General features: G+C 47.7%; 1 protein-coding gene across 7 annotated transcripts in view; it reads left to right on the top strand.

Moving 5' to 3' along the window:
• Positions 1-25,877, top strand: part of Npnt (nephronectin) — a 61,720-nt gene extending 35,843 nt beyond the window's left edge. For 5 of the 7 annotated variants that reach the window (XM_087198705.1, XM_087198702.1, XM_087198703.1 and 2 more), the window contains 9 exons: positions 1,225-1,344; positions 2,723-2,842; positions 3,959-4,093; positions 4,559-4,681; positions 6,444-6,839; positions 15,703-15,792; positions 16,191-16,289; positions 21,955-22,208; positions 23,336-25,877. In XM_087198705.1, the coding sequence (XP_087054831.1) occupies positions 1,225-1,344; positions 2,723-2,842; positions 3,959-4,093; positions 4,559-4,681; positions 6,444-6,839; positions 15,703-15,792; positions 16,191-16,289; positions 21,955-22,208; positions 23,336-23,431 (1,433 nt within the window). In that variant the 3' untranslated portion in view covers positions 23,432-25,877. The remainder of the gene's footprint in view (positions 1-1,224; positions 1,345-2,722; positions 2,843-3,958; positions 4,094-4,558; positions 4,682-6,443; positions 6,840-15,702; positions 15,793-16,190; positions 16,290-21,954; positions 22,209-23,335) is intronic. The other 2 variants (XM_087198706.1, XM_087198704.1) reach the window with 1 other exon arrangement.

Below are 25,877 nucleotides of genomic sequence, written 5' to 3'. Positions count from 1 at the left end.
AATTTCTTTCTTAGTCATTCCTCCTCAAGTTTTAGTTTGTTTAATAAAAGGAGAGATCAGCTTTTTTACACAGCCATTTTCTATGGGGAAAATGTTTTTGAAATATTGTTTTGAAAACCCTTGACCAGGCAAGAGACAATAAAATGGAGCATCGCAGAAAGTGGAGGAAAGAACAAAGCTATTCGCTTCATTTATTATAACCTTTCTCAGCTTTGCACAGCTAGGGACTTGCTTACATTTTTGTTATGGGTAGAAAAAAAAAAAGCAAGTTGAGAAGTCAGTAAGACAGGAAAATATTCTTAAATACAATAATTATTTGATGATCTAAAGAATAACTTGGTAATTTACTTGAATGAAGCACATAGATTCCTAATCGGTGAGCTGGTCAGATTTAAATTTGATTAGATTTGAAAATAGCTTTCTAACTAGATACATTATCCATATTTAGTATTCAATACTATAGATTAACAGATAATTATGCTAGTCAGGTACACAAACATGTCACATTTCTTCCTAGCGTAATGTAATAGGCGTTCCTGTTTCTGTGTTTGGATGCCATTATGCATTTTATGTTCACTTGAGGGGGTGCTCAACTTGGAAAACTTCATGACGCAGAATTCATTTCATCTTGATTTTTAAATCGATGAACATAAAAAGCATAATGATAGTTCATTGTGTTCTGCCCATTAGCATTTCTACATGCTCTTTTTCCCTGCCAAAGAATGAAAATACGTTGGAGGAATTTTTTCAAAGTTTTGTGACTTGAGTACGTTACCGAAGTAGGAAACTGAATTTTCTTCTTTAATCTGGGATCAGCGTGGCCTCACAAAAAGGAACAAGAGAAGCCACGCTGACGATCAGTCCAGGTCCGGTGGGTCTTACCTCTGAAAGTGCAGCCGTCCTTTGGGAAGCGAGCAGTCGAATGTTTTAAGATTCGTATTCCTTACAGGAGAGTAAAATGTGCTTTGTCTGTGCTCGCGCATCTGCCGGAAACAGAGAAGGCCTGAGCCTGCTGGCAGTGTGACAGCCAGGAGGTGATGGGGCCCCTGCCCGAGTCCAGCCTGGCTGCCACAGGTGCACGCACGTTTGCTCCAATCCGCTCCGTGTAGCGCCAACCTCTACCTACTTCTCTCCCTCAGGTTTCAACATCAAGCGGCTTTAAGTGTTTCTCCCCAGTGCCAAGGTTTGTGACTCTCTTTTCTGCTTCCGCCTCCTTCTTTCCAGACCTGAACGAGTGTGGCCTGAAGCCGCGGCCCTGCAAGCACCGCTGCATGAACACGCTCGGAAGCTACAAGTGCTACTGCCTCAGCGGCCACATGCCCATGCCCGACGGCTCCTGCGCAAGTACGCGAGAGCCCGGCTGTCGCCTGCGCGCTGGCGTCTGACGGGAGGGAGTGGCCTCTCGGATCCTCACGCGGGCGTGGCGTGTGCTCCTGTGTGTGCCAAGGAGCTGAAGTCAAAGCGAGAGGGGCTCACTGTGCTTTATCTTTGGCAGTACTGGGATTTGAACCCAGGGCTTTCCTTTGCACTGACCTACATCCCTGGCCTTTTTTTTATGTTTATTTTTTTAAATTTTGAGACAGGGACTCACTGTCACTGGGCTCCAGCTTACAGTCCTCCTGCCTCAGCCTCCCAGAGTGCTAGGGTTGTAAGCATATAGCACCACAGCCAGCTGAGAGGTGCTCATTTTAGATGTGTGATATTCTTTTACCGTGCATGTCAAAGTTGATTTGGAAATAGTATTTAGGATAAGAATCGCAAAACTGAGGACGTTTCCTAAATGTTTTTCTCCAAAGTTTTTATTCCAGACTTTTATGGGACCCAAAACAACTATTTCAGGTAGAAAAAAGAACCATGGTGATTATTTGGGTAATACTACATCTGGCCTGTTCAGAGAGAATACATCGGGCCTGTTGAGTGATTTTAAATCATTCATAAATACCTTCTCACTTCATTCTCATAACTCTTTATAGTAGTCTAAAGACTTTAGACTTTAGTCTAAGACTCTTTTAAAAAGAAAAAGTAAAACATAAACAGGTATAATGTCAGAAAAGTAGATTTTGCGTCTTGCTTTGCAGGGGAGATGTGCTTCGTGTCCCTGCTGTCCTTTGGATGTGTTAAAATAAAAGATGGGGCCCTGAAATTCTCCACAGGCTGAACATCAAATTGATATTTAGCAACTAATGACTTGATTTTTATTTTTACCAAATTACCAGTTAGCCGGGTTGCATTTTGAGCACTGAGAAGCTTTGCTAATTGCACTATGTGAGCCTAGATGGCCTTGGTGGGATGATCAGGGCGTGGCCTTGACCCTGGGATCCATCGTGCCCGCAGTGGGTCCCCTGTCCCCTGTCCCTGTCCACTGAGAGGTTCCAGCCACCACAGTCACTTGGAGGTTTGGCTTAAGAGCCTCACTCGGCTGGAGTAGTCTGGGAAATACTGCTGCTCTCCACTTTCCTCCGGCGTGGGAGAAATTTCCACATAATCCGAGTGACAGACACTTCACGTCTGTCTGCAGATTCTTCCGGAGCATGGGGTGACAGAGCTGGCCCAGTAAGAGGCGTCCTGGAGGAAGGAGGTCCTTCCACCCCGCCCCATTTCTACCTCAGAACGTTGGGTCTCGGAGGCCATGGTCCTCACTGATCCAATGTCACTGATTTGCGGACAGAGAGACTCCAGCTTATGGTTTCTGCCTCTCTGAGTCACGGCCACTCTCTTCCAGGTGCCCTGTCGTGCTCCATGGCAAACTGTCAGTACGGCTGTGACGTTGTCAAAGGACAGGTGCGATGCCAGTGCCCCTCCCCGGGCCTGCGGCTGGCTCCTGACGGGAGGACCTGTGTGGGTGAGTATAGCAGGCCCTGGCCTCGGGAGGACCGAGGATGGAGGATGGAGGACAGGCTGCGCCGGGTGTGAGGAGCGAGCGATCAGCGTCCTCTGGGCCCGGCTCTGTGGGAGGAGGCCCAGGGCCCGAGGGAGCAGGTGTCCGGAAACAAGCGAGCTGGTGTTCTAGGATGGGAGCCGTGGAAGAGGCGAGGCTGGGTGGGATGGCCAGCTTGTGTGTGCTGCTCCACAGGGGCGGGGCGGGGCTGCGTCCCGAAAATCAGGGTGGCGGGAGAGGACCCTGCTGAGTCTGGGCCTTGGTTTCGAACCTGCTGTGCCCTGCACTGACACACAGCATGGGGGCTCCCTGAGCTCGGGTCTCCTTGTCCTAGGACGGGCAGAGGCTGGCTGGCCCACGAGGTCAGTGTGCAGAGTGTGAGTGAGGGCAGGTACCGGGTGACTGGAAGCTGCATCGGTGAGCACCTCCTGTCCCCGCTCGGTGCTCAGTGCCAGGTGGATGGTGACGAACAAGGCAGGCCAGGTTTTGACCCATGGCAGAGAGACAGAAGTCCAGGGTCGGGGGCCTGGAGCAGGCCTGGGCCAGGAACCATGCGGGACCCTGGGCTGGGGCGTGAGGGAGGATGTGGGAAGGAGGTGGCCTGCTGTGGCTCAGCATGCGGGGTGCGGGTGGAGCCGTGAGAGCGGGCACTGCCAGCCTCCAAGGACGCAGGAGAATGTGGGTTGCACCAGCGCAGCGGGGCTCTTGACTGACGCCTGGTGAAGCAGGGACAGCGCTGTAGGGATGCCCAGCCAGAGGGCCAGACTGGCAGGAGCCCCAGTCTGGGGACTCGGAGCAGCCCAGCCCCGAGCCAGCACCCTGGGACAGGTAGGGGCTGTGGGCAGACAGGGCCGAGGACTTGGTGAATGGAACCACAGGCTGGCAGGTGACTCATTCTCACTGGAGCAGCCGGCAGACGCAGGCAGGGCAGAGAGAGGAGCAGCCTGTCGGCAGAGCTGGAATTTGGAGTGGAATTTGTGCTGCCCTGGGGCCGCCAGCTGGAGGCCACTTCTGAGGAGCTGGCTGAGCTGGGTCCAAACACGCCCTTGCCCTCCTAAGACAAGCTGTCTTGTCTTCTAGATATTGACGAATGCACCACGGGAAGAGTGTCCTGCCCCAGGTTCAGGCAGTGTGTCAACACCTTCGGGAGTTACATCTGCAAGTGTCACAAAGGCTTCGAGCTCTTGTACATCGGAGGCAAATACCAGTGTCACGGTACTGTGGTTTCCTCCCATGGCATTTAGAGGTCTCTTCGATGTTAGGGAAGGGGAGGGGCCGGCATTAAATTAAGCCAACCGACATCCTGCTCAACCACTGCTAGCTCTGGATCCACATGCCCTTCATTTCTTCCATTTATCTGCTGATTTTGTACAGACCTTCATATTACAAAAAGAAAAATCCTAGCCAGGCATGGTGGCACACACCTGTAATTCCAGCACTCGGGGAGGCTGACGCGGGAGAATTGCAAGTGTGGGCCCAGTCTGTGGAACTTAGCAAGTTAGCAAGACCTTGTCTCAAAAAAAACAGACAAGGCTGGAGCTGTCATTTGTGGGGGCGTTGGTTTCGATCCCTGTTGCCACTCGCACACTCACACACACTCACTCCCCTTTGAGACTGTACTTTTCATGTCTTCATATCTGGCTCCTAAAGAAACCATTTCCTCCCTGCTTTCTGACACAGATACAGATGAGTGTGCCCTCGGGCAGCACCAGTGCAGTGGCTTTGCCCGGTGCTACAACGTGCACGGCTCGTACGTGTGCAAGTGTGTCAAGGGTTACCAGGGCGACGGGCTGAGCTGCGTGTGTGAGTAGCTTTTTAAAAATTCTTCTTTGAAAATCATGTCAGTGTGCCTCTGCGGCGCGTCACAGCCAACGTGTGCACACACCTCACGGTCCTGTTCTCACCCCCTCTCCCGCCCTCCCTCTCTCCGTCCCCGTCATTTGCAGAAGATCTAGCTCCCTGTTTCCCACTATTATCTTTTATTTTGCTGTTTGATTGACTTACACTTTGGATTGCTCACATAAGAGACACCATATGATATTCAAGCTTGTGTGTCTGATCTACTTCACTAAGCATTATGTCTCAAGGTGCATCCATTTCCTCCACATGACTCAAGTTTATCCTTCTTTGTGACAGAGTAGTACTCCATTGTGTGTAAGTGCACATTTTCCTTATCTGTTCATCCGCGATGGACATATAGGCTGCTTCAGGATTTAGCTGTTGTGTGTTGCGCTGCTGTAAGCTCTCGCCATCCACCTCCTGTTCCATCCTACATGAATGGCAGTGTTGCACAAGACACAAAAACATGTTTACCAAGGAGCTGTTATGTTCATAGCTATGATATGAGTCTGGGCTTTTCACAAACAATAAGATCACTTGCTTATGTATTTTTAAAAACCCAGTAATACATTCTATCTGATCTTATAAGCATTAGAATGCCTTGATTAAAATCCCTCTATAGCTTCCTTTTAGCTAGAAACAAAATTAGAATCCTCCCTGAGAATTTAATTTTGTTAAAATTAGAAATTAATGTTTGTCATTAGCATCAGATTATCATTATCAGATAATTATAGTCCATGTTTTTGTTGTCTAAGTTGTGTCTCCTAATTCTATAAAAAACAATTCCCATGTGTATTTTCTCTGCATTCAGAACGTTTGCTTTTAAGTTTGTGAGCTGTTTGGAGCAATGGTGTATTCCTAGACAAACATGAAGAAATGCGAACTCTCCAAGATGAGAGTTTTGTAAACCAAAGGCATACTTTCCATGTAACAGTAGATAATTTTTAAAGTTTCCTGAGTAAAATATTTACTGAAAACCATGGGGTATGAAATCGAGGGGATTAAAGGGTCATGCAGTCCTCATTCCTAGTCTGTAGGATACCATTCCAGGCAGGTTATTGATTCTTTTTGGTGAATATTGTCAAGGGAAAGTTTCCACAAATGGTCTTTGTAACCTCGAAAATTGTTTTTAGAAAGCAGTTGTATAGATGAATAAGAGGGAAGGAAAGCTAACTATAACACAAAATGAAGAATAGTTAGTCAAACCGTTTAAACATTAATTGAATTTACATAAAGTGTGGGTGAGAAAAGTTTTAATCACTAGATAATTCTGACCACAATTTTATTACATACATGTAGCACAGGGACGGACGCTACACAGGTCTCTACTGAAAAATGAGTAACACTATCTGCATTTGAAATGGTCTTCTTGATCATTGCCTGTTACCACTTTGCAAATAGTTAAAACTTTTATTTTTAAAGAGACATGAGGAGGATTTACCAGAGGTAGATAAAGGATGTACTCAAATGCTCAGAGAAATGAGGCACCTAAAGCTTTTTGTGTTTCAAATAATACATATTCCTTGTGGAGATACTACTTCTTTTTGCATATGTCCAAACACATTTGTTATTTGGAAAATAGCACGACTTGCTGTAGGGAATAACGTAAATATGAGAAGGAACACTAGTCGGTATAAGATGTTTTCATGTGTCTTCTTCACAGCCTGATGTTCCCCTTTTTAGAGGAAAATGATCTCCTGTTGATTGACATCTTTCGACCTTTCAGATATTCCCAAAGTCATGATCGAACCTTCAGGTCCAATTCACGGACTGCAGGGAAACAGGACCATTATAAAGGGCGATGGAGGACAAAGCAATTGGATCCCCGAGGCCGGCAGTACCAGGGGGCCTCCGAGGACACCATCTGTCCCTCCTGGCCTTCCCAGCAGCCCCACCCCTCGGCCAACTGCAAGACCTACGCTGAGGCCAACACCACAGCCAACTCCTCCGCCGCCGCCCGCCCTGCCAACGCAGCTCAGAGCTCCTCCGCCGCCACCAACCCCAGAACTGCCAAGAACCAGGCTGACAACCACAGCTCCGGCCGATGGCACCTCCGCGCCGGGGGTCACAGTGGACAACAGGATACACACGGACCCGCAGAAGCCCAGAGGAGATGTGTTCAGTGAGTCCCGTGATGTTAGACCTCTCGATGAGCATTACGAAGAGCCGGGGGGAGTCAGTGTGAGTGGGCGAATCAGGGGATGTGTCGACGTGGGAGGGCCGTCACAGACCGTCACAGACACAGGGCTGTCACAGCTCTTATCTGGTACGGGAATTCTCCCAACACAGTCGGGCTCAATTGAAAGCCCTCGGAGGTGGAAAACTCAACTGTATTCCTTGCCATCTAACATTTAATCCTCCAGGTCACTCATTCCTTCACTCATTCATTCAGTGGACATGGTGGAGTGCCCTTCAGAGGGCCAGCACTTACAGGGCGTGGGGTTTGCAGAGGTAAAGCAGAGAGAGAGGGCCCCTGTCTGGCGGGAAGGACAGTCGACCCAGGTGCGGTGGCCCTGTGTTCAAGAGAGAGGAGGAAGCGCTCAGGGTCTGGCACAGAGCCCGCAGGCAGGCATCTGAGGGAGCGGGCCAGGGGACAAGGAGGAGGCGAGCAGTGGGGGCAGTGCCTCACGCCCCGGAGGTGGCAGGCCACAGCCAGGCGGGCAGGGGCAGGCTGAGGGGCGGCGCCACCCACAGACAGAGGCCCTGGGCAGAGGCCAGTCCTGGGGGGGACGTTTGTTTTGTGTCACCAGGCCAGAGTTGGAATTTTACCATATTTTTAAATTTTAATTTTTCTGAGTACATGTTTACAGTGCATAATGATCACATTCGCCTTGAGGAGTTGGCACATGGATGTGACGCATCTGGATTCTTACTCTCATCCCCTCCCTCCCATCTGTCCATCCTCTTCTCCTTCGAGAAAGCGCCATCTCCCACTTCCTATTATCTCTCCTTTGTTTTGCTCTTATTTATACTTTGGTTTTCTCATATAAGAAAAACCATGTGACATTTAAACTTGTGTGACTGATTTATTTCACCTAATTATGGTTTCAAGCCACATCCATTTTCCAAAAAATGAGTTAAGCTTGTCTTTCTTTGTGGCAGAGCAGTGCTCCATTGCGTGCAAATACCACACTGTCTTTATCCATTCATCTACTGATGGATGTATGGGCTGCTTCCAGGATTTAGCTGTTGTGAGTTTGCTGCTGTAGACATGGGAATGCATGGATCACTGTGCTGTGATGAGTTTAACTCTTGCAAGAAGATACCTAGAAGGGGTGTAGCTGGGTCAAACGGAATTCTAGGTTTTAGATTTTTGAGGACTCTCCATACTGATATCCATAGTGGTTGTACCAGTTTCCATTCCCACCAACAATGTGGAAGGGTTCCTTTCCCCACAGCCTCGCCAGCATTTGCTATTATTTGATTTCTTGACAACAGGTGTTCTTTCTGGAGTAAGATGGAATCTCAGTGTTGTTTTAATTTGTATTTCTTATTCATTTGTCCTGTTTCAATCTGCTTATTTTACCTTTGCATTCACTCCTTCAACCTCCTTTCTGTACATGACCAGTTTCTCCTATTCGTTTATCCACTTCTCTCTGATGGGATCAAACGTTGTGTCTTTTATTGAATTATCTGTAATTTTTTACTGGGTGAGTAGAATCCTGATATTTATAGTTTTTAAGGGAGAAAAGTTGAGCTGCTTTTCCCCAGGTATGTGACTTTCAATTAAACTCTTTTCCTTACGTCACCATTCATTTAAAGAGAGATTGAGTTTTAATTTGGTGGTGGCTGTGTATGTTTTGGGTCATTAGTATATTTTAGGAAAATTAGATGGTAACCCTAAGTGTACATTTTGTTGGTGTGTATCTGTTTATTTTTTGAAGTTCATACTTTGTAATTTCTTCTTCCTTTCCCTCAGTCCTTTGCTCTTCTTTGCTTATTTGTCTTTCCATCTCTTAGTGACCCTATAATGTGCTTTTTTATTCATGGCTTAACTAAATATGACATTCACATTACTCTGCTGCCTTAGGAGTCAAGAAAATTTGGTGATTAATGTGAAAAGACATTCTAACGGGGCTAACATTTTTCTGAGCATTCATTTTAATATTGTCTCATTTTGAAAAGTCTGTCTTTCCATTATTCCTCCCCATTTCTGCCCACCTGTGAACTGGAAGTAGCACTGAAGCCCGAGGGTACAGCTGGGAAAAGTGGTGTGCAGAGGTGCTGAAGACAGCATGGCCCTGCGACCCGCCCCAGAGAGGGTCCCTCAGTCCTGGGCCAGGACACGTGCAGGCTGCCGCTGACCCTGCTGCCCTTGGCCATGGTCGCCAGGAAGCAAATCCCTCACTTTAGTGTCCGAAGTGCTGCTGGGTGAGGTCAGCGCCTGTGAAAATACGTGTGGTCTTTGGAGATAGCGTATATTCCATTCAGGAAGGGTTCTGTGTTTTTAATTCAGCAAAACAGTATCTATCCACAGAAAACACAAGGGAACCTGAACACTATTTCAGTTCACCATTTCTTCATTGAATATTTTCTCCACCTCTGGCGAAGTTTTAAAAATAAATCTCATTGGAGGAGCTCTCTGCCTTTTAGGTTAATGTGCCTCAACACTGTAAGTCTTTAGGAGACGCTTAATGTAATGTGCATCCTTTCCCAAGGGGTTTTACTGTGAGACTGGTTCATGCTTTGGGTTACAGTCCATTGCAGCCAGCTTCAGATCGGGCTGGGCTGAGCTTGGAGGGTGGTGACTGCTGTCTGCAGAACCCAGGGCCCCCGCTGATGCACTTTCTTCATGGGTCCTGAGACCAGTGTGACGGCTGGAGGTTCCGGAATCACTGGGAGGAGGTGATGGGGTTCAGGGAGGACAGGACAGTGCTGGTCAGACTTAAGAGCAGCAAAGCAGATTTAGTGAAATATAGGGGTGCACTGCGGGAAATCACTACAAAGGTGGAGACCACTAAACACAAAAGTCTAGCATCAAAGGGAGTGGGTAGGAGCTATTTCAGAGCAAAGAATTAAAAAATAAAAAAGGAGAAAAGAAAAACCTTATGCACACCCAGAGTGCAGGAAGTTGAGAGAGAATGCATTCTGCTCTAGCAATATAATAAATAAAAACTTATGACTCATATCAACTATGTACTTTAGGAAATATTTAGTAACTTGGGAAAATACCCATGTGCGTTATTTTTTGGTACCAGGGATCAAGCTTGGGAACTTGGCTTGCGAAGCAGCCAGCGGAACCACTGAGCTAAATCCCCAGCCCAGGAAAATACCCATGTGATAAAAATGTTAAATGAAAAAAGATACAAAACTGCATATACCATCTGACCCCAATTCGACGTAAAATGCATGTCGGTATATGTGTGGATGTATATAAGTCTGGACGGAAAAAGACCAACACAGTGGCCACAGACATGTCTGTTCACTCTATTTCGAGTGATTTCATTGTCTTCTTGTTACCCGGCAGTCACCTTTCATCGTCTCATTCCCTCCTCATAGGTCACAGTGGTTTATTGTAGCAGTGACTCCGCAGGAGAGGGCCGGAGGTGCAGACTCCTAATCTCCCAAGAAGACTGAGTTGTGTGGTTAAAAAAAAACAAAAACCCCAGAGGACTCTGATTCTTAGTCAGGTCAATTTAGTTTGCACGTACTGGCTTTTAAAAGTTCATGAAATGTTTTGTCAACTTCTACTCTTGACTTTTCAAATTTTTCCTTATACTTGAGTCTGCCAGAATGTCCAGTTTTAGTCAAAGACTCAGATTACTACAAGGAATATAACACTGCTTGGACCAGCAAGCAGGTTTCCCTCCCAAATGTTGTCAGAAGCTGATCTGGCCCAGGGTGACCCGAGGCGCTTCTTTCAGATGTGCGCTCCAACCCCCCGCAGGTGGACTCCCTCGGACACTCTGAGGAGAGGCCCTGTCATCTTCCCATGCGCCCGACTCACGGGTCTTCTGAACGCGGCTGACCCAGCAGTTCTGGGGCAGGAGCTCCGGCCCTGCAGCGCCGACAAGCTCACAGGTGCTGCCGCTGCAGGTCTGCAGACCACACCTGGGTTACTGGGTCCCAGAAACTAACGGAGCCTCCAGCCAGCAGAGCCGTGTCTTAGCTACCGAACTAGCCAGATGGAGGAGGGGGAGCGCACAGCGCTCACGCCTGGACGTGCTCACCTGCCTCATACCATGGAGAGGCAAGACTGGGACACAGGGTGGATTAGATGCTTAGGGGCGGCTGCACCAGAAGCAGATGGGACAATGTGTTGAATCTCTCAGTGCCAGGAGCAGGAAGAAAACCGCTTCCTCTCTGCTGGTAGCCACGCTGCGCAGCTGCCCTGAGGCCCCCTTGTCCCTTGGCGGGTCTCACCGCCTGTGGCTGCTTTGATCCGGCCGCTGTCAGTCTTGGAGCTATGGTGGTTTCTCTTCCCAATTCTGTGTGCTCATGAGCGGGAAGATTGTTTCTGCTGCCCGCTGAACAGGTCTTCCAACTGGTTTGTTTTCTGGTAAACCGCGAGGCCCCTGGAAGACGTCTCCGTCTCCCTGCAGATTGAATTTCTGCTAGGGTCTTGAACGGAGCGAGTTGTTACTGCTTACAGGTCAGGACCTGGTGCTGTGAATTCTGAAAGTTTTCGCCATCTTTGAGTTATATTTTAATTGGATTCTGTGGTGGTTGGTAAAGAAAAAAATACTTCCCTCTAGAAAGTATAAATTGAGTTCTTGGTGAATGTGACCAAAGTCAGAAATCAGACTTTTTAAAAAAATAAAGTTACATTTGTCTATAGAGGTATAATTAAAAGTAGTGTAGTCCTAGCCATCTATGACTTGGGTATGTTACTAATTTTCGTACAGTTTTGTAAGTCAGGGATAAAAGCTGAGTGGATTTGATGGGAAAGTACACATAAAACTCTAAGCATAGGGCTTGGCACATAAGAACTCAGTACACATTCACAGTTACTACTGCTGTTGATGTTGAATTTATTTCCATAGTAATGATGGTGCTTCCTAATTAATCATAAACAATGGCTTTATGTTGTCTTCTAGTTCTGTGTATTTTTCTGATGCATTTTTACAGTTCATTATAACTTGAATGTTTTTTCTGGTGAACCAGATCTTTTTGAAACAATTTGCAAATGTGAGCTATTGTGTGGGCAGAGAAAATGAAAATAGATGGTTGCTGCTTTGCTTATTACTGAGTAATCGGGATACTGTGTTTCATCTAGGTGTCTCTAGGGCCAAGGGAAACAGTTGTGAAGTTTGAAATAAAGACAGCAACTCTTTTAGTGTGGAAGTAACAAAGGTGGCCTTTGAGGAGAGGAGAGGAGAGGCCTGTCGGGATGAGGAGCTTGTGTGATGGGTCTGATGAATAGCAATGGATGCGTCCTCCCGTCCTTCTGGTGGAGCCTGCTCTGTCCGCTAGGGGAGGTGGTGTCTGCTCCCCACCCGCAGGGCGTGTTTGTGCTTCCCTCAGCCCAGGCCCCCACCCAGGAGAACCTGCCTGACACCGGGGTGCAGCTGCCCGTCCTCTCCTGGGACAGCCTGGCCCTCACTGAGTCCTTTGGTTCCACAGAGGGAAGGAGAATGAACCTGTGACATGTTCTCTCTTTCCATGGGGAAGAGCTGGGTTAGGGCCCTTCCGGCCGTGCTGAGATGGGCCAGCCATCGTCACTTAGCTGTTGGGTTCACCTGGGATTTCTCCGGGCCATGCTGCGGAGCTGTTCTGATTCTTTATAAAAGGTGCACATGATACAGAAAAGAACAAGAGCGGTGGCACAAAGAGTGGCCTCATTCCTGAGTGGTCGTTGTCTGCTTTCTACCGTTCAGCAGAGATTTAATTTCTTCCAGCAGTTCCACTCCTCTTTTGAACTCTGTAGATGCTTCCTGTTGGATGGAAATGCTGGCGAGCACAGTCCTCTACTTCTGAAGCCAGCGACCCGTTTCTTATTGCCAGTAATCAGTAGATGGCTAAGAACTTTCTCTAATGTGGTAGAGGAAATTGCAGGAGGTCCTTTCCAAGCTTTTTATTTCCCTCTCTCTCGCTTATGTTCTGCATGTGGAGTGGGAACGGGGAGGGAGCCGAGGGGGTGGGGCCGCCTCACAAACCCTGCCGTTCATCCTGCTTCCGGTCTGGGGTCTGTGTCTCTAGCTCTGTCCCCCAGAGAGAGCATTGGGAATATAAGAAGAACGGTGACACATACACCTTTCCCTTCCACGGACCAAACCCGTAAGCATACAAGAAATTTGAGCAGTGTTATCTTCCAGCTTTCATTCCAACAACAGGTACATGCAGCTTGCTCTTCGGAAACAGTAATGTGCTATACGTTTCACCAGCTGGAAGAAAAGATTTGAAAGTCTTGACTGTACAGATATTATAGATGTTTGGGTAGCTAGATATTTTTATCTTGATTTAAACATCGCCTAACATAGAAATGCATCAAACATTTCATGGGGCCCTATTAATATGTACAGCTTTTTTATGTTTTTATGTGTCGGTTATAAATTAAAAAAAAACAAAATAGGCAAAATGGCAGGCATAGTTGCTATGCATATGTGCTCCGATACAACCCTCCTTAAGTGTTTTAGGAAAGTATTTTTTCATAATTAAATGTTTTTCTTTTCACAAACAATCCAAAAATATAGAATTACAAAAGAAAAAAAGACCCAGCAAACGAGGAGGCAGCACTCTTTTTCCCAATATTTAAACTACTGTGGTGAGCATACAGGCGTGTTGGTGTATTTCTCATCACTCTTCGCTCTTTTCATTTTCTATGCATAGGTGATTGATAAGAGAATACTGCCCGAGTGATTTTTCCCCGACCTACTTCACTCAGTGTTTTCCTATCGACCGTAAACTAGGCCAGAGAGCGGCAGCAGACCTTCCCTTAACACTGCAGCCGGGCGTCCTTAGCAACGCCAGGCGCGTGTGAGGAGGGAGATTGGGTAACTAAGTGGGCAGCTTCCGAGTGGAGCGCATGAAACTGCTGCTGCGTGCGTTGGGTCTCCGAGTTCCTGGGTCCCAGATTGCGGGGAGGTGGCCGCGTGTCCGTCCCTCTCTGTCGCGCGGCCCCCAGAGACCAGTGCCCAGTGTCCTCGCGCTGTGGGTGCTGGGCGAGATTGCGCATCACTCTCTTCCGGGGCTCCTTTCTGCGACTGACCTGTCGCTCCTTTCCCTTCACTCTCAGCCCAGGGTGCCGTCTCACTTCCCAGCCTCCCGGGCACTGCACTCCTGGGTCCCAGTGTCCAGCAGGGTCTGGTTCTTCACTGCCCAGCGCCCCCCCCCCCCCATGCTTTTGGCCGGGAAGTTCACACCCTTCCCCTCGCCATGCAAGTGGTGCTTGCGGGGGGCCTCTGGACCTCCTGTGCCGGTCAGTGCACCTGCGTGCGCCATCCCTGTCCCCACCCGCAGCAGGACTGCTCTGCATTCCACAGTCCCCCGTGGGTGGGGTGGGAGGGCGTGCAAAGTGTCACGAGGCCCTGAACACGGTCCTGTATGATTCCGCTTCCGAGATGAGCTACAACAGAACCTACACCTTGAGAGGGTGAAGAGCACGATTGTTCTCTCACTGTTTTTATAACTTTAGGTCAGGAGGAATGAAGAATGCTTAAGGCTTTTTAATATTTCAAGGAAATAAGAGAGGTGTCAAGGTCTCGAGCCCCAGTGAGGACAGGAGAGCTGTGATTGGGTGTCAGTGCTGTCAGTCCTGAAAGAGGGCGGGTGGCCTCTTCCCTGGCTCCTGGGGTGGGTGTCAAGGCCTCTCTGCTCTCACTTTTGAGACCAAAAGGAAAAGAAGTCCAGCAGTTGTGAGCTAAAAGCTGTTAGTGCAGATTCGGCAGCGTCAGTTATTTAAATTCCTGCTAAAAATAGCAGCCACACCTCTGACAAAGAGCCCTCAGACTGGCGCCTGTTCCAAGCTGTCCGCCTGGCCTGCCTTGCCCTCCTTGATGGAGCTAATTAGCTGAAGCCCTGCTCCTGGGGAGGGAGCATCCCGAGCTTCGGGCCAGGAATTCCTCTCCCACTGAAGCTTCCCTCACACAGCCTGGGTCCCGTGATGTATCAGGGCGTTTCCTTGGCAGCCCTCATCAGAGTTTGTTGTTAAGATGTTCCTCACCTCCAGTGCTACCTGCTTCCCCCAGAATTCAGACTGCACCAGGGCCCTCTCCTATGGCCTCCTCTGCAGGGCTCACCCCGTCTCCCTGGTGCCGGGCATTTGGGTGGGAATCACATATACCTCGAGTGAATGATTACATAAGTGACTTCCATGAGTTGGTGGTTTTTAAGTGGCTTCACTGGCTCCATCCCACTGGTGCCTTTGAGGAGCAGTGTTGGCCAAGTGCAGGGGTCTCTGCCATAGTCTGCATTTCCCCAGTGAGCATGCCCAGAACACCTGTCACCAGGCCATGCCCTGGAAATGCACAGCATGAGCTGCAATTGATGCCGTCCAGGGTGTCAGAGGCCTTGGGGGGGGGGGGTCAGACAGGTGTGAACAGGGCTGTGGGAGCCAGGGGCAGAATGGGCTCTGCCTGGGCCGGAAGGCGCCCAGAGAGGCAGTGGGCACGCTCTGGGCCTGGAGGGAGCGGAGCTTGGCAGGCTCATCAGCAGGGGCAGCACCAGGGCAGAGCCCTGGATGCATGTGCGGGGTTCCCTGCTCAGGAGGGGACTCGGCAGCTAGAAAACCACTCGCTGCAACTGGAGGCCCTTCTGGTCACAGCGGCCTCCGGAGAGCCACAGTTTAGAATTTGTAGAGATTCCTATCTTGGCAGATATCAGAAGCTATTTTAAAAGGCATTTTCCAGATGAAAGCTTTGAACTTATTTTTATGTTGAACTTTAGAAACTTTTGGAAATCATTTTTGTAAATTATACTCAGATCAGGGTTACAGCGTAAATCACCGCCGGACGCACTTGCTGAGGCTGAGTGTGCAGTGTAAAGACGAGGGCTCCCAGCTGAACTCACGGGCGAGGCCCTCATCAGCACCGAACCCTGTCTTGCAGTCCCACGGCAGCCCTCCAATGACCTGTTGGAGATATTCGAGATCGAGAGAGGAGTCAGCGCCGACGATGACGAAGCGAAGGACGACCCAGGTGGGCGCAGTTGTGACCTTCTATTGCTTTTGCCATTTCATTGAAATAACTTAAATTTCAGAATTTTCAGCCCCACTGGGGAAATTATCCATCGGCTTCTTTCCTGAGTGTTTTACAACTCTGCTAAATCAGTTGAGCCAAAACAGTTATGAGTCATCATTTCTGTGTAGGAACACGGTGCTCTCTGAACTGTGGGGGGGAAGTCACATTTTATAAGTGCCGGTGTTCGAGGCTGCGACCCTGCCGGGCTCAGGGCTCTGTTTTCACCGCTGAGCGGCAGGCAGGCTGTGCCGAGAAAGGGTGGCGGACATTCGGTGTGGGTGGGAGGTGACGCTGATGCGCACGGTCACAGGTCCCTTGTCGCGTCTGCCATCTTCTCCTCTGTCCCTTCCTTACAGGTGTCCTCGTGCATAGTTGCAACTTTGACCACGGCCTCTGCGGATGGATCAGGGAGAAGGACAGTGACTCGCACTGGGAACCGGCCCGGGACCCGGCAGGTAGGAACGGCTTCCTCCCAGTCCTCCCCGCACACTGGGCGCTGTGGCTCTTCCCCACGCTTGCTTCACGAGGGCTGGGGGAGACTGTGCCTGGGATTCAGATCCCATGTTCCATGGGAGCCAGGTCTGTTAGCTGCCAGGCAGTGACCTTACGGGAGACGGGGAGTAAACTAAGGCCAGCCGATTTCTCTCGTAAAGCTTGGTGAAGACAGTGTGTGCACTCCTTCCAGTGTGTAATCTTCGAGTTGTTTGTGCATCTGTAATGCCTGGTTCCCAGGAACAAAAGAAGCAATGTGAGCGGATGGGCCATGGTTATTGTTCTTGGTCGTTTTCTCAGTTGTCCTCTAATGCTTTTTTTTTTTTTTTTTTTGAGATTTGAGTGGTAGTAGGAGAGACAGTGGAAACCTGCAATGTGGTGATTCTCTCTGCACAAGAGCTCATTCTGAGTCTAACACTGGAGGAAATAGTTATAAATTACCACCACTTATGCAGGAGGCTGGGCTCTTAGAAAGATGAACATGGACATAATCCCTTGGAAACCTGACAGAATGTTAACCTGCACAGTTCCTATTGGCCTGACTCTCGGTATTTATGTTTGTCTTCTAGTTCTAGGCAAAGCTATGTATTGTTGTTTTTCCCTTCCCCTTAATAATTAAATCTTTTACCAGTTAGGCCAACTTAATGGAAGGATGAGTTTGGTTTCTTTCTTTTTTATTTTTTTTACTTCTAATTAGATTTTCAGAATAAAAGATACAAGATGTGAAGATAAGTTTCACTTATGTCAGAAGCCTGGTTCTTAGCTACTGTGTTAGGTGTGTAGACCGAGCCGGGCACATGGAGCTGAGCTCAGAGAGCTGTGATCTGTGACAGCCGCTCCCCACTGTAGGGGGCATATGGAAGTGCTGAGTTTGGTGCGTTTCCAACAGGACCCCCAGGGATGCCTCACTGCTGGCCCATGGTGCACAAGTAGCAAGATATTTAAAAATTAATGCATCCTATTTCAAAATATACATTTTGGTCCTCATTTACACTTTTAGTTTCTCACCCTAGAGAAACAATTTGGTATTTACACATGTGTGTCCTATTTATTTCACTTAAGATTATGCTCATAAGGTGCATCCATTTAGCTATAAATGCCTCTAGTTTATCTTTCTTTATGGCTGAATAGTACTCCATTTAAGACAATGTTCAAAGAGGAAGGGGAACTAGGGAGGTGGGATAGGGGAAAGGAAAGAAGGGAATGAAAAGAGAAAAGGAAAAAATAGAAACAAAGCTTTTGTAAATAGGGAGGGGTGGAGGGGTTGAGGGGAGGAAAGGGAAATGGGAAAAAATAAGAACCAAGATATATCATGTACAGGTACAAATTCCCAATGATGAATGTGATCATCATATATACTTAAAATGTACCAATAAACTTAACAAATTTAAAAATTAATTTAAAATTTATTTATGAGCATCCCTAAGACTGAATTATAACAGAAGTATTTTAAAATAAAAGTTGGGGTAAGCATTTAAAAATATGAATATTCAATAAATTAGAATGGACTTTTAGCTTTCTTGTAGTTATAAAACCATGTAGGCCATATGCAGTACACTCACGAATTTCTCTCTCCTACATTTAAAGCTAGCTCTGGTCAGGACAAGCTTGTTACTGTCACAGGAATGTGTGAATAAGAGAGAATCCGATGTACATTTACTATCTACTATGTCCCCAGCCAATTTGTCAGCTGGGTACTTTCATTTAATTTCTCACCCACCCCGAGGAGCAAGTGACACTGTCTTTATTTCACAAGGGAGAGGCCAGTGCCCAGGTCTGTTTCTTACGTGTCCTGCTGCTGTGGCTTCATTGCGGGTCCCCGGTCTGGCCTCGGTCCGCCCAATCACAGGACTGGCCACTGGCCCAGCGCGTCTTGCTAGAGGAGAAGTCTGTGGGCGCCATGTGTGATAGAGTTGTGAAGAACATGTGTGGTCCTGATGAATTCCTTTTGAAGTACCTTTCGGTGCTTCTTGCTATGCTCAGAGCTCATGGCGCTTCTGTGTAGACACTCTCTTTGAAGAGAGTCTCTGTAAAATAGACTAAAAGGAGCTTCAGAATTTAAACAGCGTATTTGAGAACCAACTTAGTACTTGTCAACATTTTCTTTTTACTCATCATATTTGTAAACGTTTAAATTTGTGGCCCACAACTCCCCTTGCCCTCTGATAGAGAAATGTGAAGAGCGCTGAAAGTTAGAACAGTAGACGGGGGGACTGGGGTGCGGCTCAGTGTTGGGGAACTTGTGTGGCAGGCGCAGAGCACGCTGGAAATAGTCCTTGGGCTGTGCTAGCACAGGACACGCAGGGAGGAGCAGCAGCTTTGCGGGCAGTTGGAGGACTGCTGAGGATTGCTTCCAGCCCCTGGAGGACGCTCTCCAAGTGTTGGCCAAGTTTTTACCAACAACTTGAATAAATTGTGGACTGAACTTAGGTACTGAAGACAGCTGACCTACTTGTGGTTGACTCAAAGCTGGAAAGTGCTTTGTGTGGACCCAGCCAGGATGGAGAGGGTGGACTTGGTACCGATGAAGAGGGTAGAATCTAATGGGGGTGAATTCACAGTGCGGTTTGCGATCTAGAGGCCAGCCAGCCTCATGGCTTGGGACCAGATGACATGACTCAGGACAGTGTGAGAGACCAGAGTTTTGGTAGGCAGTGGTATCAGTGTGACTTAACCCTGTGACATTACTTTCAAAAAATAGCCAATTTCCATAAAAATTTGTTACTTTTCCAGGATGGAAAACCTGCTGTGGTTAAGTGACTTAGTAACATTATTCTGGTCTGAGAATAGAGTTAATTTTTTTTCTTAAATTCTTTTATTGGTACATTTTAGGTATACAACACGTTTACATTTATCCTTGGGTGCTTGTACCTGTACATGATGTATCTTGGTCCTTATTTTTACCCTATTACCTGTGCGCCCTTCACCCCCTCCACCCTTCCCTATTTACAAAGATTTTGTTTCCATTATTTTTCTTTTCTCATAACTTTTCCTTTCCCCCTCCCCTCCCACTACCCCTACCCCTTTGGACCTTTTCTTCCTATTTCAAATTATCAATTATTCATTTTAATCATTTTAACCCTTATTTACACTTTCAGTTTCTCACACTAGAGAAACTATTTGGCATTTACACGTGTGTGTCCTATTTATTTCACTTAAGAGTATGGCATCAATGTGCATCCATTTAGCTATAAATGTCTCTAGTTTCTTGTTCTTTATGGCTGAGTAGTACTCCATTTTATACAAAAACCACATCTTCTTTATCCAGTTTCCAGTTGATGGGCACTTGGGCTGCTTCCAAGCTTTAGCTATTACAAACTGTGCCGCTATGAATATGGGTGCACATATATCACTGTGGTATGATTCTTTTAATTCTTTTGGGAAGATCCCCAGCAGGGGAATAGCTGGGTCAAATGGGACCTCTAGTCCTAGTTCTTTGAGGTATCTCCATACTGACTTCCACAGTGGTTGCACCAGTCTACACTCCCACCAACAATGGAGCAGGGATCCTTTCTCCCTACAGCCCCACCAGCATTTGTTATGGGTTGATTTCTTGATAGCAGCCATTCTTTCTGGGGTGAGGTGGAATCTTGGTGTTGTTTTCATCTGCATCTCTCGAATGACCAGTGATGTTGAACATTTTTTCATATGTTTATTTGCTGCTTTTATTTCTTTGAGAAATGTCTGCTCATTTCAGATGCCCAGTTTTGAATTGGGTCTTTGAATTTGGGGGGTCTGATTTTTTTTCAGTTCTTTATATATTCTAGATAGTAGTCCTTTGTCTGAGGTACAGCTGCTAAAAATTTTTCCCACATTGTAGGTTGTCTGTTAGCTCTGTTGGTGGTTTCTCTTGCAGTGCAGAAGCTTTGTAATAAGATGAGATCCCAGTTGTTGATTCTTTGTGCTAGTTCCCATGCTACTGAGGTTTTGTTCATAAAGTCTTTTCCTATGCCGATGTCTTCAAGAGTTCTACCTAACTTATCTTCCAGCAAGTTTAGTGTTTCTGTCTTCATATTTAGATCTTTATTCCACTTCAATCTTAGTTTAGTGCATGGTGATAGGTATAGGGAAAATAGGATTAATTTAGATCATTCAGGATAGAATGACCTGGGTAGAAGGATGTCTTAAGCCTGTGAAAAACAGTTGAAGAAACCAGAATGTTCAGCCTGGAGGAGGAATGGGGCCTGGTCTGCTTCCCCAGGAACTGACCCAGGGTTAGCGGTGTCCTCTGTGACCACCAGGGCACGGATGCATGAGAACAACAGAGACAGACTGTGAGTCCCTCTCCGTTTTCCAGCAGAGCTGTTTTAAAAGAGACCAGGTGCTGTGGAGGGGGCTCTGTGTTGGGAGAGGCATTTGTCCGGGTGGTGCATGGCGAGATGAAGTGAGACAGACAAGTGAAGGCCAGAGAAGAGTATAAGGGATTCAATAAATAATTCCCGGGAATTATTCTAATTAACAAACTTTTTACTTCTTTCTCTCCAGATTATGCCATTTGTGAAAGAATTACAGTGTTTGCATTTCCAGTTACGATTGATTTAATGGTGTATAGTTCTTATCCAAGATCTAGATTTTCAAGTATTTTTATATGCTAAAGAAAACCCTCAATTCAATAGATTTACCACCTTAAGGAGCAGCCACAAAGTGAGTGTGTTTGGTGATTGTCCTTCGTGGTGCCAGCAGGTTTTATCGCAGTCGGTCCTGAACTTCATCACGAGAAGTAAGATCCGTACGGTCCCCCACAGAATGAAAATGCAGACCGACGGGGTAATGTGCTGCAGGGTGTAGCTGCAGCCTTGAGGCTGTCCCTTTGCAGGAGACAGGGCTTGACCCTTGTCTGTCCATGCATGTGGCCCTTTCCCTGGAACTCTGGTCTTTCCTGATCCAGAATCAGAGGCAGCTGGCTCAGCATTCTGTCTGCTACGGGGAGATGCAAGGTGTTTACTTAACCATATGACAAGTGTGGCAGTGTGTACATACAGGAGTGGCTGGAGTGAAATAGGTGAATGTAGGAAGTAGGCACAGGGTTACAGCTTCGCCTCTCCTCCAGTACGGTCGCTGCCCCTGGAAGAGGCAGAGGGTTTTCAGAGGCCGAGTCTTCCGGGGGTTAAGGCTGACCAGTGTGGAAAGTGTAGACAGTGCTGTTTCCAGGAGAGCCTTTTGTTTAAAAACCAGGAGGAGGAGAGAATGAGCAGATAAAGCTCAGTAAATGCCCATGTGCTTTGCTGCACACAGAGCTTTCTCCCAGGAAATGTAGGGCCAGTTCTACCAAACTACCCAGGCAGCAATGCGGTGGGCGTGGTGACACAGCCAGAGATGGCCAGGTGCGTGCGCGTGGGTGTGTGTGTGCATGTGTGTGTGTGTAGGACTGTGTATTCTGGCTGTATTCCATTGAAATATTTATAGCGTTTGGATTGCTAGTTATTGTGCATCTTTGACATAACTTCTACTCTCCACGAGTTATTTTTGTAGACATCAAAGAACTTCAGACAGAAATGAGTCACGTCCGCCTCCTTCAAAGGTCCAGAGCTCTTCACTGGTGGCCGTCCCAGGGATGAGTTCACGAAGCGGGGAGGAGGTGGCTGTTCCTGCTGCCTGGCTCTCACACGCCCTGCTCTTCCCTTGCAGGTGGGCAGTACCTGACCGTGGCGGCCAAGGCCCCCGAGGGAAGAGCCGCACGCCTGGTGCTGCCGCTGGGCCACCTCCTGCGTTCAGGGGATGTGTGCCTGTCCTTCAGGCACAAGGTGACCGGGCTGCACTCGGGCACGCTGCAGGTGTCTGTAAGGAGACATGGCGGGCACGGGGTGGCCCTGTGGGGCAGAGACGGCGGCCGAGGCTGGAGGCAGACACAGATCACCCTGCGGGGCTCGGACATCAAGAGCGTGAGTGGTGAAGCTCAAAAGTGACAGGAACCCAAGGGCTGGAGTGACAGTGTTGAATTGTGCCTGCTTTTCCTTTTCCTTCCGTTCCTTAAACTTCCAACCTTTATTGCCATAAATTACTGTGCAGAGGTTCTTTCTTTTTCTTTTTACATGTTTCTTTAAATTTCATTTGCCTTCCTTGTCTCAGAGGTTCTAGTCCAGCAGTCTCGGATGGGAACCCAGAAGTAGAATCGGAAAGCACCGCTCTATTCAGACAAAACTTTGGTGGAATATATGAAGCTTGTTTTAAGTGATGGAGTCATGATAACAAGAAAATGATCCACGACATCCCACCAAAATAACACATGCATTTGGAAAAGTGCCATCTTTATGTTGATGCTTATGACACTTGCTAGAAAGAGACAGCATGTATGCTCACAGATACAGTTTCTCCAAACTACTTTAGGAAGAAAAGACAGTTTCCATTAATACAGCTGTTGTCAGGGTATTTAGGTTTGTTTGACTCTTTGCATTTTAAATTTTTTTCTAAATACTTATATTACTTGGGCAAAAAAAACCCCAAAATAAATAGTTTTGAAGCAGACGCTAAAAGGATTTTCACGTTTTAAAAGAAGCAAGGTAGTTCTGCAGAAGACAAAATACAAGAGCAGAGAAAGTGGTGTTCACATGGGCAAACCCACGTGCAGGTGGTGCAGCTGTTCACTCTGCCCAGTAGAGCTCCACCGGTCAGCAGGAGGAGTGAGACGCACCTCCGAAGGCCGCATGCTGTTCGGAGCACTTGGTTTTTGGCTCAGTGGCTGACCCTTATGTTCCATCACGCTCTTCCTCCTCCTGTCCTTGGTCCTCATTGCCAAGTGTCCCTTTTATGAGCTTCCTGGGGTGAATGGGACATAGTCCAGAGCGACTTTTGAAAGAGTCCCCGATTCTGAGTCATGTGGCCTGAAGGAGGATTTCCTGATGACTTCCGTTTCAGGTGGGGAACCTGCCTCAGGTGACATGGCCATGACCTACGGGCGTGTCCGCCTGTAGCCTAGTTTGTGTTTGATTTGGGGAAGGTTGCATTCTGCTACTGGAATGGGCGCCGAAAGGGGCAGAGGTGGCTTGACTGGTTGTGCATTCTCTCCTAGGTCATCTTCAAGGGTGAAAGGCAGCGTGGCCACCCCGGGGAGATCGCGTTGGATGACGTGAGCTTGCGAAGGGGCCCCTGCTCCGAAGAGCGCTAGTGGCCCCACAGCTGGCAGTGGCTCCCGTGTTGCTCCCTCTTCTCTTCCAATCCTCACCTTCTCTCCTCTCCTCCCTCTTCCCAGGGCTAGGAGAAGAGTGGGCCGGGGGGCAGGAGGGACCCGCGTGCTGACCCATGTCTCACTGGCTTGCTGCTGTGCAGTCCCAGTGAGCAGTGACTCCCGCAGGACGAGGTGTGTGTAGGCACATCCAAGCCGCTGTGGGTGTCGCCTTCATACCCATGGCCCACGCAGGGAGGCCTCGCACGTGTGTCACCTGCACCATCCTTCGTCCTGGTTATAAAACACTCCTTGTATCATATGACGGGGGCTTCAGAACACTGTGCAAACGGCCATTCCGCGCTCTGTCCAGTGTTGTGCTGTGCGTGGTGTTGACTCTCCTTGAGCTACGATGTGCGGTGTGCCTGTGAAATCGGCCCCCCTCTCCATGAAGTTCGTCCTGACCTGACCTGCACTCTGACTTTTACTGCCACTCACTTTATAAAGAAGGGTGTATAACATACCAAGATGCATTTATTCTTGTTATCTGTATTTTTCTTATAAAGACAATTACGTACAGTGGGCAAGGAATTCCTCATTAGTAGTGTTGTGTTCTGTGTGAATGTGCTATTGGTATTAAATATTTACATGTTCCTAGTATTTGCAGACTCTAGTTGCAAAGTAAAGTGCAGCTTGTGATCTCCTGAGTTTAGAAAAAAAAAGGCAGAATGTCATCCAGCGTGGTGACCTTGCATTGGCGGTGAAAGAAAAGTGGTGGAGCAATGGTGGAGTGGTGGCATTTTCCTAATGGCCTTGAATGGGAGCTCTGCAAAGGGTAATAAACCATTTAGGGTGACAAGAAACTGCAGTTAAGATAGAAAGCCTGCTCACTGTTGAGTTGACGGCTTTCTCTCTCAAGAAGCTTTGTAAAAGCTCTGGTTGTTTTGGGGGAAGCCCTGTTTCTAGCAGGAAGTGGGGAGGAGTGTAAGGAGGCTCCCCTGGGACAGATGTCACACCCAGCTGGCTTGTTTCAGGAGGTGTGTCTCCTGTCTTCTGGTCCTGGTGCTGAGACACGGGCTGCGTGTTGGATTCTCACACCTCAGGAAGAGGGCACCATGGGAATTGTCGCCCACAAACCCCCAACCATCTTCTTCCTGCTTGTTTTACCTTTATGTTCAAAAGGTTAACTTTTAAAAGGCAGCTTATTCCTGAGGCTTTTCTTCATGTCTGATGGAGTCATCAGAATATTTCTGCTTTTGCCAGGAATCACAAAGATGATTAAAGGGGGAGGAAGAAAAGATCTAGGGTGAGAAATCAGAGGATCTGGATGATTCTGGCTGGAGAAGACTAAGGGGCCAACGGTTGGTGGCTGTCACGTGTGTGAGAGGGTGGTGCAGAGAGGACGGTGGCCACTGTCCCCCGTGGGCACTGAGAATAGACAGAGAAGGCGTGGGCTTAGGCAGGCGTGCGAGGGAGCGATTCCTGGCAGGGACACTTGTTAAATTGGAGTGCTTTATAAAAAGGCGTGTGAAAATCAAGATCTTGCTCTCCTATGTCCTTCTCTCAAAGCCAGATTCCCTCAGGTAAAGCAGTGCATTGCAGCATCTCCCAGGAGACCTTTTGTGGTCCTGCTACTCATATGTGTGGAAATCTCCAGAGCTCGGCGATTCAGGGATTCAGGGGGCAGTCGTTTGGCCCTTTCTAGTTATCTCCCAGTGGACAGGAGGCCGGAGGAGAAGATGCTGAGTCCACCCAAACTCTCTCCTTCTGTGGCAAACCTGGCAGGATCAAAACAGACAGACACAAAAGGGAAAAACTCCCCTAAACCACTTACTCCACTTATTACTAAACCATTTATTATTATTAGTTGTGGTGGACAGGTATTGTATTTCAGTAATGTCCCAATATGGTGTTTAAGGGTTTCTTTCCTGGTATAAACCTCTCACTTGCTCAACAGATGATGATTCGGATGTTTTTAGAGGCCCAGTCATGGAGCACTGATTCTTATCTGCTTCATGGGTGACGGGTTAACCTGGGCACCAAGCGTCATCCACAACATCTCTCCAGGTTCACAAAACCATCATGTGGTCTAACAGTAGGCCCAAGAGCCAGTCTTTGTAATTTAACTTGTTAGAGGCAGGGCTGGAGGGGAATATAAACCATTCAGCCTTTGTGTAAAGGCCAGAAAATACGGTCTTAGATGCATTTTTAATGATTCATTTCCTTTTGGGTCATATAACTGCACAGCTGAAGATGAAAGAGGAAAATCATTGAAAATTTGACTTTTCGGTGCCAATAAGACATTGCACTAAAGTGTTGGAAGAAGTTATCCAAAGTACTGTATAACATCTTGTTTCTTATTTAATGTTTTCTAAGGCGAAAAATGTTAGTGGTTTTCCAAATGGTCAAATACAAACAATTCTTTGTAAATAAAACACTGTTGACAATA

This window comes from Heterocephalus glaber, unplaced genomic scaffold (genome assembly GCF_053883595.1).
Source record: "Heterocephalus glaber isolate CG9 unplaced genomic scaffold, H.glaber_assembly_v1.0 deba00001688, whole genome shotgun sequence".
NCBI classification, from domain to species: domain Eukaryota; kingdom Metazoa; phylum Chordata; class Mammalia; order Rodentia; family Bathyergidae; genus Heterocephalus; species Heterocephalus glaber.
This window is presented reverse-complemented; position numbering and strand designations above follow the sequence as displayed.